This window comes from Alexandromys fortis, unplaced genomic scaffold, assembly GCF_014885135.2.
Source record: "Alexandromys fortis isolate MF-2015 unplaced genomic scaffold, M_Fortis_MF-2015_v1.1 scaffold_173, whole genome shotgun sequence".
NCBI lineage: Eukaryota > Metazoa > Chordata > Mammalia > Rodentia > Cricetidae > Alexandromys > Alexandromys fortis.
The window spans coordinates 1,199,515-1,217,708 of NW_026068051.1; the positions used below are offsets into that span (position 1 = coordinate 1,199,515).

An 18,194-nucleotide genomic window follows, 5' to 3' on the forward strand; every position below is an offset into this window, starting at 1 on the left:
TTCTAATAACCGAGAAAGCCTTGAATATCACGGAATACTGTACCAGATGCCATGTGACCTTACTTATTTTGGCAGAGTTGTGGCAATTCTCGCAGTTTGCTTCCCCTTCCGCCCGCCCCCGTCGTTAGATGCTGTAACCTTGGAGAATTTACTCGAGTGCTAAGACAACTGAGGAACAAATGTTTCCTTTTCATTGGCCGCCGACCCTTGCAACTTAGTCTTCCAGTCATCAGAGAACTGACGGTCTAGGTCAAATCAAAAGTGGCACAAGTTTTCTTTCAAGCAAACCTGCACGATCTGTTCCAGTATTTCTCGTAGAGACGATCGCCTTCCGGTGCCGCCAAGTACTTTAGGGCTCTTCTTATTTCGCAGGCTCCCATTGGGTGTTACAGAGTCGACTTCGTATGATGATTGGCTGTTTACTTGCTGGTCTCGACAGGCGATTGGGTCCCGGGAGCCGAGGGGCGGGAGGCGCGAATTCGTTCTTGTGGAGCGGCTGAGCTGGCTGAGGGAGGAGTGGCGGTGCCGGGCACCTGGCAGCACGCTAGCAGCCGCCTGGGGAGACTTCTGCTCGCGGACTTTCCTCGAACGCCAACATTTCCTTTCGCCCCGGAACTGGAGCCAGCCGCAGGCGAGTGGGCATGTCGGCGGGGGGCAGGCGTCTGCAGTCCGGCGCTAGCGGGCTCTCAGGACCTTCGGGGTGACCAAATCCCTCGGCCCGGGGCATCCTTGGCTGTATGAGAGCTGGGAGCCTGGGGAAGTGGGGACGGGAAGCTAAGGAGCAGGGACCCAGTCCTTACCTTCTGTGAACGCAGGCGTGGAAGTAGCCCCAGCCCGGCCCCCGCAGTTCTTGGCGGGAGACAGATTTTTTTTTTTTTTTTAAAGAGATAGGATCTCAGAATCTCACCCTGCAGTTCCAGCTTGCCTGGAACTCGCTATGTAAACCAGGCTGGACTCGATCTCGCGGAGATCCTCCTGACTCTGCCTCGTGACTGTTGGGAATCAAAAATCTGCCCCTCCACATCCGGAAGTTTGTTTCATGGGAGGCTCCCATGGTTTGAATGTTGCCACAGCTGCAGGCATGGGTTAGCATCCAGGTTCATTTTTAGTAAAACAGAATCCCACAAGCCTCAGAGGTTTACAGATAGAATCAATAGAATCAGTGGTTGGATACTTTTCCTAGGAATCTTTTTTTTTTTTTTTGAGACAGGGTTTCTCTGTAGCTTTGGTGCCTGTCCTGGAACTAGCTCTTGTAGACCAGGCTGGCCTCGAACTCCCAGAGATCCGCCTTTCTCTCTTTCTCTGCCTCCCGAGTGCTGGGATTAAAGGTGTGCGCCACTGCCGCCTGGCTTTTTTTTTATTTATTTTTTATTTTTTATTCTTGGGCAGTTTCCTACATGTGGACAGTGTATCTTGGCCATATCCATCCCCAGTACGCCCTTCACACACACCTGGACCTCTTCACACGCCCTCTCCCACCTTCCTGTTGCCCCACCCACCCGCCGAGTCCAATTAGTACTGCATGCTGGAATGTTGGCTGATGGTTGCTTGATTTTTGTTAGTCTTGTCTGACTGAACACTATTAGAACTGGAAAGTATCTTAGAGTAGTGATTCTTTTGGAACACCGAGGCAATGGTTACAGTTATTATTGACTTCCTGATCTGTTGAACCATCTGTCTTATCCATCTCCATTCCCGGGCTGAATTTACCATGTTTTTTTTTTTTTTTTTTTCTTCACAGTTACGAAAATTCTTCCGTCATTAAACGTGTCCTAGAGGTTAGGTGATGCGAACAGTGGCGTTCATATCCATTTTCTTTCCGTTATAGTTATCTGACTTCAGAATTGCTGTGCCGGCCCAGGCAGGAAGCTGGCTCAGCAGATGAAGACACAATCCAGTTTAAAGACCTCTGTTTAACTCCTGAGAGGCACGGGGTGGAAGGAGGGAACCTCCTCTGGCTCCCGCCCACTGTCCTCTAACTTCCCACATGCCATGTTGCTCCTGATTACAAAATTGAAAGAATTACTGTGGAAAGATATTTTCTTACAACGATTTAAGAATTAGATATTACCGCAGAGAAGAATTTTAGACCGTAGAAGTAAAACGATAGGTCAGAGCTACCACCCCTGCCTCTTGCCTGCTTGTCTGTACCTCCTCTCTTCTGTGTTAGGAAGTGTAGAAGCCGGAGAAAGGAGTGGGCTGTGGAATAGCAGAGCTGCTTCAGAAATCTGTTTCTTAAGTTGATTCTGTGGAATCTAAGTTGTTCCAGGAGCATGTGCTTCATCTGCCACGTACTGAATGTTTTTACATTATTTTACATTTTTTATGTAGCCTGCACAGCAGTCCTACAGGGGTGATTCTATTACTGTTCTTATTTTGTACCTGAGGAGATGGGGTTCTAGAAAAGTTAAGTGATTTGCCTAAAGTCACATAACTAATCCATCATGGAGTTGGAGTGGCAATCCAGCCAGGTTGGTGGAACTCAGTGCATGATCTTGACCATGTGATTTATTTATAGGACTAAGAAGGTTTTTGCAGCCGGGCAGTGGTGGTGCATGCCTTTAATCCCAGCACTCAGGAAGTAGAGGCAGGTGGATCTCTGGGTTCTAGATCAGCCTGGTCTACAGTGAGTTCCAGGCCAGCTAAGACTGTTGCACAAAGAAACCCTGTTTTTAAAAATATTTTTTTGCTTTTATTATTTTTGTATACATGTTTATTAATCCCAGTTTTTAATCAGACTTCTGTTCTATTGCTAATTGCCTGGCTTTTGTTGAATGACATTATTTTAATACTTAAACTATAAATACGTATGTGTGTGTGTGTATGTGTGCCAGGTAAATACAGCTTCTTACAGAAGCCAGTATGAGATACTTCGGTGCTGGAGCATTTGTAAACTCCCTGGTGTGGGTGCTGGGAATCCACCTTGTTTCCTCCTGAAGAGCAGCAAGTGTTCTTAACTTGTTGGGCCTTCTCTCCAGCCCCTCAGTATTGATCGTATTGTTTCTGTTGCAGTGAGGTATCACGGGGAGAAAGCAGAATGTCCTCAGTGTCATCTGAATACACCATTGGTGGGGTGAAGATTCGCTTTCCTTGCAAAGCTTATCCCGCACAGCTTGCTATGATGAATTCTGTAAGTATTCTACAGCAGTTAAGTCTTTAGTAAGATGCTGTAGCTTAGGATTCCAGCTACCCATTGAAGTTGCTCTTCCCGGGTGCAAAATGGTGGCTAATGTCTGTTGGATTCGTTTGGAGGAGCACTTCCTTTTAGGAACATCCTACCAAAAACTCCTAAGCTCTTTATGTTTGGTTAGGATATAAGGAAGAACATCTGAAAAACATTCTCAGCTCCTTTGCAGCTTTGATTTCATTCTGTATGTGTGCAGCAAAGAGGAGAGAGAATGTATATGTTGAGTGTTCTCAGTCATTCTCTACCTTTTTCTTTTGAGGCATAGTCTCATAATAAACCTGGAACTTGTGTTTTTGGTGTTGTTTTTGCTAGGCTGGCAGCCTGCAGGCCCTATATAGCCTCTTATCTCTGCCCACTGTAGTCCTGGGCTTACAGGTGTGTGTACCTCAGGATAGCTTGTTATATGGCTTGTGAACTGACATTCTTTGAACTCAGTCTATTTTGGTGAATGGTTCTAAGACCCACCTTGGATAACAGAATCTGTAGATGTGCAATTCCTTTATGTAAAATGGTACACTATTTGCATATATTTTATAAGTAAATTCCAATATACTCTTAAATAATCTCTAGATTGCTTTCTATGCTTGATATAAATGCTGTGTAAATAATTGTAATCTTTTTAACTATGCATTAGATGTTTAGGGAATAATAAAGTCTGCATGTTTAGTGTGGATGTAATTTTCATTTTCTGGGTAACAATATAGATTATTTTACATATGTTTGTGAATGAAATATTGTACATCTTCTTGTTTTGTTTTGTTAGAACTTTTTTCGGCGATTGTTGTAGTGATATTTTGTTGTTTGTGTTTTAACAAATAAAACTTGCCTGAAGAGCAGAGTGCAGAGCTAAGCCACTAGAGGCCAGGGAGTGGTGTCAACACACAATCCCAGGACTCGGGAGACAGAGGCAGAGGGATCTCTGTTAGTTCAAGGCCACGCTGAGCTACACAAGATTGAATCTGTCTAAAAGAGAAACAGAGCTCACACAAAGGTGATGCCAGCACTTGGGATCCCACGCCTTTAATCCCAGCACTAGGGAGGTGGAGTCAAGAGCGATGTGGCTGGATGGAGAGAGGAGTTTAAGGTGGAAGGAGACAGGAGCTCAGTGCAGTCTGAGGTTTGGTGGAGACAGGTGCATCGGGAGATGCAGTCTGAGGACAGGCTTGCCCCTTCGGTCAGCATTGGTAGAGGTAAAAGGTCTCTCTAGCAGTTGCTGCTCTGCTTCTCTGATCTCCAGCATTAACCCCTATATCTGACTCTGGGCTTTTATCATTAATACCGATTAGAATTTGTGCTATAGATTGTGATAGTTAGCTTTAATCATCAATTTGACAACCTAGAATTACCCAGGGAAAGAATCTCAATCAAGAATTGTCTACATTGGGTTTGTGGGCATTTCTGTGAGACACTGTCTTTTGTGTGTGTGTGTATGTGTGTGTGTGTGTGTGTATAAGTTGTTTGCCTGAATGTATATACGTGTACCATGTGCATGCCTTGTGTTTGAGGTGGCCAGAAAAAGATATTGGTTACCCTGGAAGTGGAAATACATATGGTTATGAGCTTCCATGCTGTGTGCTGGGAATTGAACCCAAGTGTTCTGTAAGAAGAGCTAGAGTTCTTAGTTGATGAGCCATCTCTCCTGGCCCTGTGGGGGATTGTCTTAACCGATGTGAGAAGACCCAGCCCACTGTGCGCAGCACCATTCCTTAGGCAGAGGGTTCTTAACTGTGAAGGGTGGAAAAGCAGACCTCCGCACAAAGAAACGAATATGCGTGTTCGTTCTCTGCTCTTGACTATGGATACAGCTTTCTGCTTTAAGCCCCTGCCACTCTGACGTCTTTGCTATGATGGATTAAAACCTGGAATTGTCCATAGACTATAAATTCCCTTTCCCTTATGCTGGTTTCTGTGAAAGTATTCTATCACAGCACAGAAATGAAACTTGAACAGTTGTAGGGGTTATAGAGGTTCATGATGCTGCCCTCTGCTGAGCTGGATCCCTAACAAGTGTTTGTCTGGTTTTGTTTTTATTGTAACATTATATTTAAGGTATGTCCTCATTGGTTGTTAAATCATTTTAATTGCAGCCTGGCATTTTATTTTATGGCTATCCTAACCTGTCTATTTTCCTGCTGGTGGTATTTAGGTTGCTCATAGTCTCTTGGAATTAGCAAAAATGCTACTTTGAACTTTCTCACATATTTCCTGTGTTTGTGTAGGAAGGATTTGGGGTATGTGCTTAGTGATGGACTTAGTGGACTTAGGCATCTTCCTTTTATATTTTTTTTCCTTTTCTTTTTTTTTTCTTTCCTAACCCTAACCCTAACCCTAACCCCTAACCCTAACCCTAACCCTAACCCTAACCCCTAACCCTATCCCTAACCCCTAACCCTAACCCTAACCCTAACCCTAACCCTAACCCTAACCCTATTCCTTTTTTTTTTTTTTTTTTTTTTTTTTTTTTTTTTTTTTTTTTTTTTGAGACAGGATTTCTCTGTGTAGCTTTGGGGCCTGTCCTGGAACTCTGTAGACCAGGCTGGCCTTGAACTCACAGAGATTCACATACCCCTGCCTCCTAAGTGCTGGAATTAAAAGGCACTGGAGTCAGAGGTGGTTGTAAGCTGCCACGTGGGTATGGGACTTGAACCTGAATCTTCTGCAAGAGCAACAACTGCCCTTAAATGCTGAGCCACCTCTCCAGCACATACAGCTTTATAGAAACAATTTGTGCTTGTATGATGAAATATAAGCTGCTTATTTAATGTCCTGGTAAAACCAGCAGGTTGTTAGGGAGAAGTAAAGGAATGAGTCTAGATTTAGCAGAATCTCCTTCTTCCTCATGCCGTCTCTGTCTGCTGGAGCGCCTCCCTGGTCTTCTGTGCTATTCTATCATGTTCCTGTCCTATGGGGAGAGAGCTGATAAAGTCATCCTTTATTGTTTGCCTTTTTAAAGCTGGTTTCTTTGTCCACAGATCGTCAGAGGACTGAACAGTGGACAGCACTGTTTGTTGGAGAGTCCCACAGGAAGTGGAAAAAGCTTAGCCTTACTTTGTTCTGCGTTAGCGTGGCAACAGTCTTTTACTGGCAAGTAGTTCTTATAAGAACTGGTATGTTTATTTTGTGTGTGCTTATCATGTGGGCGCATTGCTACAGTATGGACGCAGAGGACAAGTTGCAGGAACCACTTTTCTCCTTCCTCCGTACGGGTCTGGTGGATTGAACTCAGGTCATCAGGCTGAGTGGCGAGTGTGCCTTCACCTGCCCAACAGTCAGGCCAGCCCCAGGTAATATGGTACACTGTATCTAGACTGGTTCAGACATTGTTCCAAGTGATTTAAATAATCTCTGTCAAGACATTTCTTCAAGATGCGTCTCCTGTGCCAGGCATGGCTGTGCACATATATAATTCCAGCATTCAGGAGCCAAAGGCAAGAAGGTTGCTGCAGGTTCAAGGCCAGCCAAGCCTACAGAGCAACCTCCTCCCAAAATAAAACATTTTAAGTCTTCCAAAAGAAGTCGAATACATTAAAATTAATTCTTAAATAATATTAACACAATTTAGTCCTTTTACTTGATCATGTAGGGTGTATGTGAAATTTTTAGATGCTTAGAGTTCCTATGAAAAGACCAAGATGATAATTTGTATCTTAGAAATAGGAGATGGAGCTCTGGTGGTGTTGATACATATACTAATTGCTTGACTATATCCTTGAATATATTTGTTTATCTGACTTATAACCTTAAAATGTAGACTATATGAAGAAAAAAAAACCACATAAAACTGGTGTAGTGGTGGTTCATGCCAGTAAGCCTAGTACTGTGGAGGTTGAAGAGGAGTACAGTGAGTTAAAGGCCAGCCTGGACTATGCAGCAAGACCCTAGCTCTAAATAAATAAGTAAATAAGGGGCTGGAGAGATGGCTCAGTGGTTATAAACATTGCCTGCTCTTCCAAAGGTCCTGAGTTCAATTCCCAGCATTCACATGGTGGCTCACAACCATCTGTAAAGAAGTCTGGCGCCCTCTTATGGCCTTCAGGCATACAGACAGAATATTGTATACATAATAAATAAATAAATAAATTCATTTAAAAAAAATAAGTAAATAAAAGATACCTGTTGCTCCCTTGTTTGAATACCAGATAAGTAGAAGCTTCTTGTAATGATTGTATGAATTTCTGTCATGTCCCATTCCCTTAATTGTTAGCAGAGCTACACAGTGAGACCCTGTCTCAAAAAATAATTTTGGCTCTGATTTGGCATGTGCTCCTGCATCCCTAGGAATTCACTCAGGAAACTGAGGTGAGAAAGTCGGAAGCGTTAAGGAAGCCTGGAGTACTGCAAGAATCCATCTTACAAATCCAAACTCGAGTCCTACACTAGGGTGTAGCTCAGTGATATAACTCTTCCCTAGCGTGTGCTAGGTCCAGGGTTCAGTACCCAGAACTTCCAGAAAATAAATAAAAGTGTATACACCCATATAACAAGATATTGGGGTGCTGATTCCCGCCGCACCCTTTTCCAGTGGTGAGTCCCAGACTTACATGTTTTTGTAAATTCCTACAGGTAATCCTGAATTAATGTTTCAGTTTGTAAAAACTAGGTTTTGAGGTAAAGTCTATTTATAAGTGCTACATGTTTTGCTCATAAGAGCTTCTATATGATTGTTTTTTTATTAAAGTATGAGATCATCTGGGCAAACACAAAATTGCTATTAATATTTGATGAAAACTTTAATTTTTTTTTAAAGATTTATTTTCATTTTCAGTTATTTATGTATGGGTTTATATGTAAGCTGCTCACAGTGTTAAGAGGACCCAGAGCTAGAGTGACGGGGTTGTTGACCACCCCATGTTTATTCTAGAAACTAGACTTGGGTTCTCTGAGAGAGCAGGAAGTGCTCTTGACTTTGAGCCATCTTTCCAGTTTTTTTTTTAAATTTTTGAGGCAGGGTTTCTCTGTGTAACAACCCTGGCTGTCCTGGAACTAGCTCTTGTAGACCAGACTGGCCTCAAACCCACAAAGATTGCCTGCCTCTGCTTCCTGACTAGGACTTTGTAATCTTAATCACAAATCTGAAATATAGTATTGAATATTTTTCAGGTATATAAAAATCGATAAGTCTGACCTAAAGAATTAGAAAAATGTGAAGTTAATCAGAGGTGTGTATATAGGTCTGGATGCATTATTAAATGAAGTGTCTGGGCCAACAAGATGGTTCAGTGTAAAAGGCTGACCTCTCTAAGCTTGGAACCTGATTTCAATTCCTAGAAGCCATCTGGTGGAAAGAGAACCAACTCCTGTAGGTTGTCTTCTGACCTCCACATGCACACGGTAGCATGTATACACATATACACACATAAGTTAATAAAAAAAGAAATGTTGGTGTCCCTGATAGAATTCAGTAACGAGGAGTGTGCAGGATTGCTCCATGCTCAGTGCTCACTACCGCCCTGATGACCTGAGTCCCATCGCTGGCACCACGGGGTGGAGGGAGAAAGCTGACTCCTGCAGATCGGCCCCTGTTCTCCACACACGCCATGGTGTGTGTGCTGCTTCCCCACATCACCACAGACAAACGGTGAAATAAGCGTCAATAAAGACTGCTAACAAAAAGTACATTCTATGATCCTTTTTTGTTTTGTTTTGTTTTTCAAGACAGGGTTTCACTGTAGCTTTGGAGCCTGTCCTGGAACTAGCTCTTGTAGACCAGGCTGGCCTGGAACTCAGAGATCCACCTGCCTCTGCCTCCCGAGTGCTGGGATTAAAGGTGTGCGCCACCACCGCCTGGCTCTTTTGACTGTCCATTTTGGTTATTATTGGAGACATTCTTTGGGGGAAATTGACATTTCTAGTTAATAATTGAAATTTAATGACAGTTACCTGGGAAATGTCAATGTGTTACAAGTGTGTAAACAGTGTCACTAGTATAGTTAAAACATCCAGCTTCTCTCTCTCTTTCTTTCTTTCTTTCTTTCTTTCTTTCCTTCCTTCCTTCCTTCCTTCCTTCCTTCCTTCCTTCCTTCCTTCCTTCCTTCCTTCCTTCTTTCTTTCTTTCTTTCTTTCTTTCTTTCTTTCTTTCTTTCTTTCTTTCTTTCTTTCTTTCTTTCTTTCTCTCGTTTCCTTGAGACAGGCTTTCTCTGTGTAGCCCTGGCTATCCAGGAACTTGTTTGAACTTGCCTTGAACTCATGGAGATCCACCTGCCTCTGCCTCCTGAATGCTGGAATCAAAGGTGTACACTTCAGGTTTCTTTTTCTTCTTTTTTATTAGCATGTGTTAGTTATACGTAATGGGTTTCATTCTAAGATTTTTGTACATGTATATAGTGTGTCTTTATGTTTGCCTTTTTTACCCTGAGGCAGGGTTTTGCTATGTAGTCTGGGCTGACTTTCAGCTTAAGGTCCTCCTATCTCAGCCTTCTGAATGCTGGGATTACAGGTATGCATAACCATGCTTATTAATGTTAGCTTGTTTAAAGTATATGAGTTATGTATATCATGTGGGCACACAATGTAGACACTGTAATTTTCTTAAAAAGTGTTTATTTTTATTTATGTGGGTGAGTGTATTTTCTTGCATGTCTATGCACCACCTGCATGCCTAATGCCTGAGCAGCCCAGATGAAAACATTGGACCATCTGGAACTGGAGTGGCAGATGATTGTGCGCAGCTCTGAGGGTCCTGGGAACTGAACTGGGATCTTCTGGGAGAACAGCAAATGCCCTTAACTGCTAAGCTCTCCAGCCCCTGTATTGTAATTTAAAAAATTATATTTAGGTATCTTAATTACCTTTTTATTGAATTTGAATATTGTCTTAAAATGTACTTTGATAATTTTATCAGAATGTGTAGGTGATTGAATGTTTCTATTTGATTTGATTTAATTTTTTGTTTGTTTGTTTTTGAGACAAGAGTTTCCCTGTGTAAACCTGGCTGTCCTGCAAGTCTTGTAGACCAGGGTAGCCTCAAACCCAAAGATCCACCTGCCGCTGCCTTCTGAGTGCTGGGACTAAAGGTGTGGGCCACCTCGCCACACCTGAATACTTCTATTTGAAGTAGAAGTATGACGTGAAACTGGATGTTGTAGCTCACATCTTTAATCCCAGCACTCAGGGCAGAGGCAAGTAGATCTCTGTGAGATTGAGGTCAGCCTGTTCTGCTTAGCGAGTTCCAGGACAGCCAGGGCTTTGTAGAAATACCCTGTCTCAACAAAACTAAGAAAGAAATAAAAAATAAGGATAATGTGGACTGTGATAAATAATAAACATTTATTATTTAGGATACTGAAATTTCAAATTCTTCATTTAGGGAGATAGCAATAATGAAGCATATACTTTTCATCTTTATCTCAATACTTTTGCTTGATTTTTGAAGTAAATCTGGATGTAAATAAATACAAGACTGGTACTTTTAATTACATTATTAATCTTCATTATTATGCCTTTATAGTTTATACATTGATAACATTTCTGAAAACATTGCAGGAATTGCTTTTCTCTTCAGTCCTGACTCGACACTGTAGATAAGGTTCAGGTAGATTGTGCCTCTTCATTTAATCTTCATTTAATCTGGGAAACTTCCAGTCCTTGTTGAACTGAGGTGGTTGCTCACTCTAGCTGAAAGGAGAAGTGCTCTCTATTAGTTATATTGTAAAGAGAAGTTTTTTCCCCTAGGAAAGCCAGTGGATGGGGGCTTGAATAAAAAGCCTGAGGTGCCGTCGTCATGTGGTTGTGCATGCCACTCGAAGAGTTTTCCTTACAGTGACACGGACGTCGGCACTTCACCCCATTTCCATAGTCAAAGCAAACCGCCGGAGAGGAACGGCGCCTCATCACCCTGCCAAGGTAAACTGTATTCTGCTTGTGTCGGTTGCAATCTGAGTTGGCTCCTTCCTTAGTTATTACTACATTGTCTGAAATGTGTGTCTGTGTTCCCTGTGTGTGCCTGACGGCCTCAAAGGCCCTGCGACTGGAGTTTCAGTCCCCCTGGAATTTTTTATTTAATTACATTTATCTTGTGTAGGGTGCGGGGGAGGGAGAGAGAGAGAGAGAGAGAGAGAGAGAGAGAGCGAGCGAGCGCGGGTGTGTGTGCCAGCTCGCTGGTGACAGTTCTCTCCTTCCACCATGTGGGTCTAGCTCAGGTTATGTCAGGTTATGTGTCTCGGGCACACGTGCATTTATGCACTGAACCTCTCTGAAATCCTTTAAATTGTATTTATTTATTTTTGGTGCTGGTGATGGAACTTCAAGCTTCATGCATGTCAAGGAGTGTGCTTTGAACTGAACACTGTGCCCCTGATGGAATAATTTTACCATAACATTGACTGCTCAGAACCTTTTGAGTTCTCACTTTAATTACTGAGGTATTTTGCTGGGTTAACCCCCCCGCCCCCATTTGTCTTTTCTCTGTGTTTCTTCTGTCACCGTTGATGAACTTAGCTTCTTTATGGAAGCGGAATTACATATGTGGTCTTATATCTGTCTTTTACTTGGTATTGCATTGTTGAGGATCTATTGCTTTTATTCTTTTTCTTCTGTATATTATTTCCCTGTATTAAAATATATAACATAAATATATAATACAAATATAATATAAAAGCAAATAAATATATATCAGGATATAGTCATCTGTTCTACTGTTGTCAGATAATTGAGTTGTTTCCACTTTAATAAGACCGAGGCTAGCTTGTTTGTCTGCATACAAACAGACACTTTCTGTTGTATACATACTTAGGGATGGGATGGTTACAGCATGTACACCAGCTGTGGTAGACCATGCCAACAGTCTTCCGTTTTGTGCTCCTCACTCTAGCCTCCCTCAATAATGCAGGCACGCCTTACTTCATTATACTCTGTGTGGATGCTGCATACTTTTCAGGGCAAAAGTCCGTGGTAACTCTTTACTGAACAAATTTGTTGATGCCATTTTTTTTTTCTTAAAAGCATGGTTGTTAGATTTTTTTTTTTTTTAGCAATTAGCTATTTTTCAAAATAAGGCATTTGAAAATTAAGTTTCACTTTTTTTTCAGATAGTAATATTGCATAGTTAATAGCTTTAGTAGACACAGTATAAATATAACTTGCTATGCAACAGGAAGCAAAAAAATTGATGTGACTCATGCCCTGTTAGCTTTATTGAGATAGTGTGGAACGAAACTCACAACATGAGGGGTGTGCTTGTGAGCAGAGGTTCTCAACACTCTTATCTCCTGATGTTTCCAGTTGTTTTAAATTTGAACCATTCCTGCACGTATGGTATTCTCATTGATGTTTTATTTTATCTTGTTTATAGTGCTATGGATTGAACGTAGGGCCACCCCCACTCCCAGCCTGGAGTTTTAATTGATTGTGTGTCATTGGTTCTTGAATATCACCTGTAGTGATTGCCTGTTTAAATAGGTTTGTCTTTTGTACTGATTTCTGAGAGTTGTCCCTTTCATTTTCCCCACCCTTCTTTATTTCTTCATATATTTTGGAGATATCTAACTTCTTTTTAAATTATGTGCCTTAACAATTCAACCTCTTTGGTGAACTTGAGAGCTCCTACACTGTGGAGAACAGAAGATAAGGAGCCAGAGAGATGGCTCCTGCGGACTTGGGCTTGAATCCTAGCACCCACATGGTGACTCACAACCTTGCATAACCTCCAGTTCAGAGGAATCCCACACCCTCTTCTGGCCTCTACCGGCACTGCATGCATGTGGTACATAAGCATATATACAGACAAAATGCTCATACCCATAATGCTTAAATAAATGAAACTTTAAAAAAATAAAGGCTAGGAACTATACCAAAAAACAATAATGTAGTTTAGAAAATTAGCCTAACATGTACTAAGTAAGAATAACTGTTGTGAGGAGGGCCGCTTGTTGGTTCTCGGCTGCTCAGCCCTGAAATAATCACACAGAAACCATATTATTTACATCCCTGCTTGGCCCATTAGCTCTAGCTTCTTATTTGCTAACTCTTACATCTTAATTTAACCCATCTCCATTAATGTGTGTATTGCCACACGATTGTGGCTTACCAGCAAAGTTTCAGCACATCTGTCTCCTGCAGCGGCTCCATGGCTTCTTTCTGACCACCACCTTTCTCCCAGCATTCAGTTTAGTTTTCCTCACCTAGCTCTGTTCACCTATAGCTCTGCTATAGGCCCAAAGCAGTTTCTTTATTAACCAATGATATTCACAGCATACAGAGGAGAATCCCACAAATAGCCCCAGTACAGGACATAAACATATAGCATATAAAGAAAACTTCTGTCTTTAAAATTTTTGTTTCTTAATGGCTTTTATGGGGAAAGGCTTCTGGATCATGGAAGATCTTGGACTTTGATCTCTGTTGTTGAACATTATTAAAATCATTTTTTAAAAAGCTATTCCTATTCTGGGCCCAGCAAGAACATTCCTTTGTTAAAATGTTTGCTGTGCAAGCATTAGGATCTGAGTTCGATTCCCCAGCACCCACTTAAAAATCTTGAGTGTGGGCTGGAGAGGTGGTTCAGAGGTTAAGAGCAAGTACTGCTCTTTCGGGAGACCAGAGTTCAGTTTATCCTCTGTGGGCACCTACATTCATGTGCATGTACACAATTGAAAATGGTAAAATATCTTTAAAAAAAATCTGAGCTCAATGGTGTACATCTAACTCCAGCATTGAGGAGTTGAAGACAGGAGCCCTGGAGCTTCGCTGTTAGTCAGCTTAGCCAATCAGTGAGCTCCAGGTTCAGTGAGGGAAATTGTATCAAGAAAAAAAAAAAAAAAAGAAAGTGGAGAAAAAAAAAAGAAAGATTGACTCTGGCTTCCATGAATATGCACATATGTGTACCTGCACATGTGTGTATCCTTAAACTGTATAATAGAGTATGGCCATAAAACATGAGTCTATGAGAAAAACAATTTGGGTGTTTCATGCTAAATGTATGTTTCTTGAAATGTTTTTGTTTTTATGGTAAAAATAAATGGCGTGATAAAAAGTTTTCAAAAAAAAAAAACCTTGCTGGATGTCTTGGTGCATATTCTTAATTTCAGAGGCAGAGGCAGGTGGATTTCTTTAAGTTTGAAGCTAATCTGGTCTACACAGTGAATTCCAGGCCAGCCGTGGCTATGTAGTGAGACATTATCTCAATCAGTCAATGGAAAAAAAAAATCATAGGTTTTAAATTGTGTTATGAAATTTATAGTAATAAACCTTGGTTTTCTTCTAAAAGATGCATAGAATAAATTATTTATTATTACATTTTTATTATAAGTATACCATACTTATTGTAAAATTACTTTTTATGTAAGACTCTCCTGAAAAAAATACTCTGGCTGCAAAGTTATCTGCCAAGAAACAGGCATCCACACACCGAGGTGAAAATGATGATTTTCAAATAGAGAAGAAAAGAATCCGCCCCTTAGAGACCGCACAGCAGGTAAGCAGTTTATTGGTTGTTAAAATCATCTGGCTACTTAGACAGGGCTAGCTGCACAGGAAGGTGGTGGCACTGGTAGAGAATAGTTAGTTGTGCCAGGCGGTGGTGGCGCATGCCTTTAATCCCACCACTCGGGAGGCAGAGGCAGGCGGATCTCTGTGAGTTCGAGACCAGCCTGGTCTACAAGAGCTAGTTCCAGGACAGGAACCAAAAGCTGCGGAGAAACCCTGTCTCGAAAAATCCAAAAAAAAAAAAAAAAAAGAAAAAAGAAAAAAGAAAGAAAATACAAATAAATAAATAAATGCGTGGATTGTTTAAAAAAAAGAGAGAGAATAGTTAGTTGTGTCATAGCTACAAAGTAAATGGTCATTTTCATCTTAAGGTTACTCCCTGCAAAGGAAGTTGTTGGTGTAGCAGCTGTCCACACTGCTGTAAAGCAGCTGCACGGTGTTTCCTCATGCATGAAGAGTTTGGGAGGAAAGTATTTGCTTAAGGCTTATCCTAAACATATAGCCACTTTATAATCTTCCAGAATTATTAATTTAAAGAGTGTTAATATAATTCATTGCATAAAGTAATGGGTTTCATGATGACATTTTTATGCATGGGTATTATATGTTTTGAACATAGTGACACTCTCCCATTGTCTGCCCCCCTCCCCCACTGGTCTTTTTTTCACAAACAGCTTATCTTCGGCTTTCTCATCTGATTTTTTTTTTTTTTAAATTAAACTAGATCTTGCATATGAGAGTTAAAAATGCAGGTGCCTTGTGACACTTTGTGCAGTTCTTGTACAGGGGCCATGTTATTTTATATTGTTACAGTTTTCATATCTATGCTGTTGAAGAATATTGTACTTAAAATTTTATTTTAGTTTTGTTTTTTTAATTTTATGTGTGTGAATGTTTTGCGTGCATGTGTGTATGTGCACCGCGTGCGTGCCTGGTGCCAGCAGAGGTCAGCCGAGGTTATTAGCTCTCCAGGAACTGGACTTATGGATGCTTCTGAACCACCATGTGGGTGCTGGGAACTGAATCTATGTCCTTTGCAGGAGCAACAAGTGCTCTTAACTGCTAAGCTGTCTCTCCAGCCCCTTTACTGTACTTTTAAAACTCTTCAATGCTTTTTACCTAATAATAGCATTTTCTTTTGCTTCAATACCTTTCACACTATAGATTATAGTGGCATTTCAATTGTAATTTAATAAATAAAGCTTGCCTGAAGATCAGAGAATAAAACAGCCCTGCTGGTCAGCTTTACAGCCCAGGCCATGGTAACAAACACCTTTAATCCCGATAGCCACACCAGCTTCCATAGAAACTGGGCGGTGCATGCCTTCAATCCAGTGGTGCATGCCTTTAATCCCAGCCCTAGAGAGGATTAAAAAATGGGAGGAAACAGTTCTCAAACAGTCTCAATCTGAGATTCCTGGATCACCAATTTCAGAATGAGGTCGAGGTAGGAGCCAGTGACTGGCTGCTTTGCTTTTAGGGTCTTCAGGTTGGACACCAATTTTTCTCTCTGAGTTTTTATTAATTGTGTTTCAGTAGATAATATTGGTTTGATAATGTAAGTATAGTGACAAAGTTTACTCTTATCTATTGGGGGTTAATGTTGTTTTAGTGGTGTTTTTGGTGTTGGTGTATGTGCACTGCGAGTCTTGAACCCCCGTCCTCCAGCATGCTAAGCAAATACTCTGTCACGCCGAGTTTACAGTCCACTCACTTATTCTGAGACCGGATTTTGCTGAGTTGCCCAGGTTGGTTTTAGATCTGTGATCTTTCCTTGACGTTCTGCATAGCTGAGACTGTAAGCATGCAGCACCCATATGCCTGGCTGCTCACTGAGCTTTTAAGATCAGTACATGATAAGACAGGCATAGTTCTAAAACTTATTTAAAGACTTGAATTACCAGATACTTAATATGGAATATACTTTTCGTAGAGGAACACAGTCTTCTTGAAATTTATGCCACAAAGATAGGGGGATTGGGAATTTAATGCATTTAGTTATAAATATAGAAGAGGGATTATTAATTAACATTTTACTTTTATGTAAATGATTGAGTACTTTCAGATGGATATGCTTAAATTGCTTGTATTCTAGTTTTGCATAGTTTAAATATCTACCAGCAACTTGTAGAATTAAACCTTGTTTTTAGAAGTACAATAAACTAAGTTATTTTTTTGTAATAGTACCAATTATAAATGAAGCTGGAATCTAGAATGTGGCTTAATTATTAATGTATTTTCCAGTTAGGTATGTGGTTTGGCTTTGCTGTAATGCTAATTTATTGTCTACATGGTGTGCCAATTTTATTGGAAGATCATTGCAATACAGTAATTTGTTTTTAAGTAATTTTTCTGCGTTAATACTTGATTAGGATCCAAGAGTTGTTACTGTATGTTCTCTTTGACTTAAATGGTGTCATGAGCTTTCTATTTGTGTTAGGTTTTTGTTGTTGTTGTTGTTTTTTTTTTTTTTGTTTTTGTTTTTCAAGACAGGGTTTCTCTGTGTATTTCTGGCTGTCCTGGAACTCATCTGTAGACCAGGCTGGCCTCAAACTCACAGAGATCCGCTTGCCTCTGCCTCCCCGAGTGCTGGGATTAAAGGCGTGCGCCACCACCGCCCAGCTTTGTGTTGGTTTTTTAATATATTATTATTATTAATTAGAAATAGCCTTTTGAAGGAAGAAGAGAGAAGATAGAAAAATCCACAATCAAGCAATTCTTTATCTGATTCTGTGTTTGTAGATGAGAAAGCGTCATTGTTTGGAAAAGGACGTCCAGCATTTGGATGCACGAGTAGCCCCGGAAAAGAGAGGAAAACCCGAATCTCCTGTAGGGAAGACAAGCTCCTCTTTCCAAAATGTACGTATTATGCCTTTGCTTAGTTTAAAGAAGGAAAATAGGGAGTTTTCTAAATCTAAATCCATTTGAAAGTAGAGAAAGAGTAGCATGATTTGAATGATAGAAGAGCTCCAATTCCTAAACAATCGACTGTATTTGTGCTCACTAATGTGAGAGACGATAAACCCTTTCCTCCCTGTCTCAGTTTCTCCTTTATGAAGTGATCAGAGAGCAGCACTAAAGGGGTTTCCGAAAGTTCTTTTTGTTGCTGTTGTTTTCTAAGACTTTTAAAAAAGTATTTCTCTTTGTGTGTGTACAACATGTGTACATATGTGGTTGCTAGAGGCCAGTGTCAGGTATCTTTTTCTATTGCTCTCAATTAAAAAAGAAATGCATTTTCTAACTATTCATTGGGTGGGAGTACACATATACTGCTTAGAGAATGTGGAGGTTCTCTTATTATGTGGAGTCCCAAGATTGGACTCAGGGAGAAGGTGTCAGAGCTCCTTGAGTTGGAGTTACAGAGAGTTATGAGCCACCATGTGGGTCCTGGGAAGAGTAGCCAGGGCTCTTAATCACTGAGCTGTCTCTTCAGCTGTTTTATTTATTCTCCTCCTCCTTCTTTTCTTCTTCTTCTTCTTCTTCTTCTTCTTCTTCTTCTTCTTCTTCTTCTTCTTCTTCTTCTTCTTCTTCTTCTTCTCCTCCTCCTCCTCCTCCTCCTCCTCCTCCTCCTCCTCCTCCTCCTCCT

At 41.0% G+C, this 18,194-nt stretch overlaps 1 protein-coding gene across 1 annotated transcript in view; it reads left to right on the forward strand.

Moving 5' to 3' along the window:
- Positions 1 to 393: 393 nt before the first annotated feature.
- Brip1 (BRCA1 interacting helicase 1) overlaps positions 394 to 18,194 on the forward strand; it is a 110,231-nt gene continuing 92,430 nt past the window's right edge. Inside the window, 6 exon segments of the mRNA XM_050119516.1 lie at positions 394 to 631; positions 3,013 to 3,130; positions 6,160 to 6,271; positions 10,859 to 11,029; positions 14,470 to 14,597; positions 17,351 to 17,467. Of these exon segments, the coding sequence (XP_049975473.1) occupies positions 3,038 to 3,130; positions 6,160 to 6,271; positions 10,859 to 11,029; positions 14,470 to 14,597; positions 17,351 to 17,467 (621 nt within the window). The 5' untranslated portion in view covers positions 394 to 631; positions 3,013 to 3,037.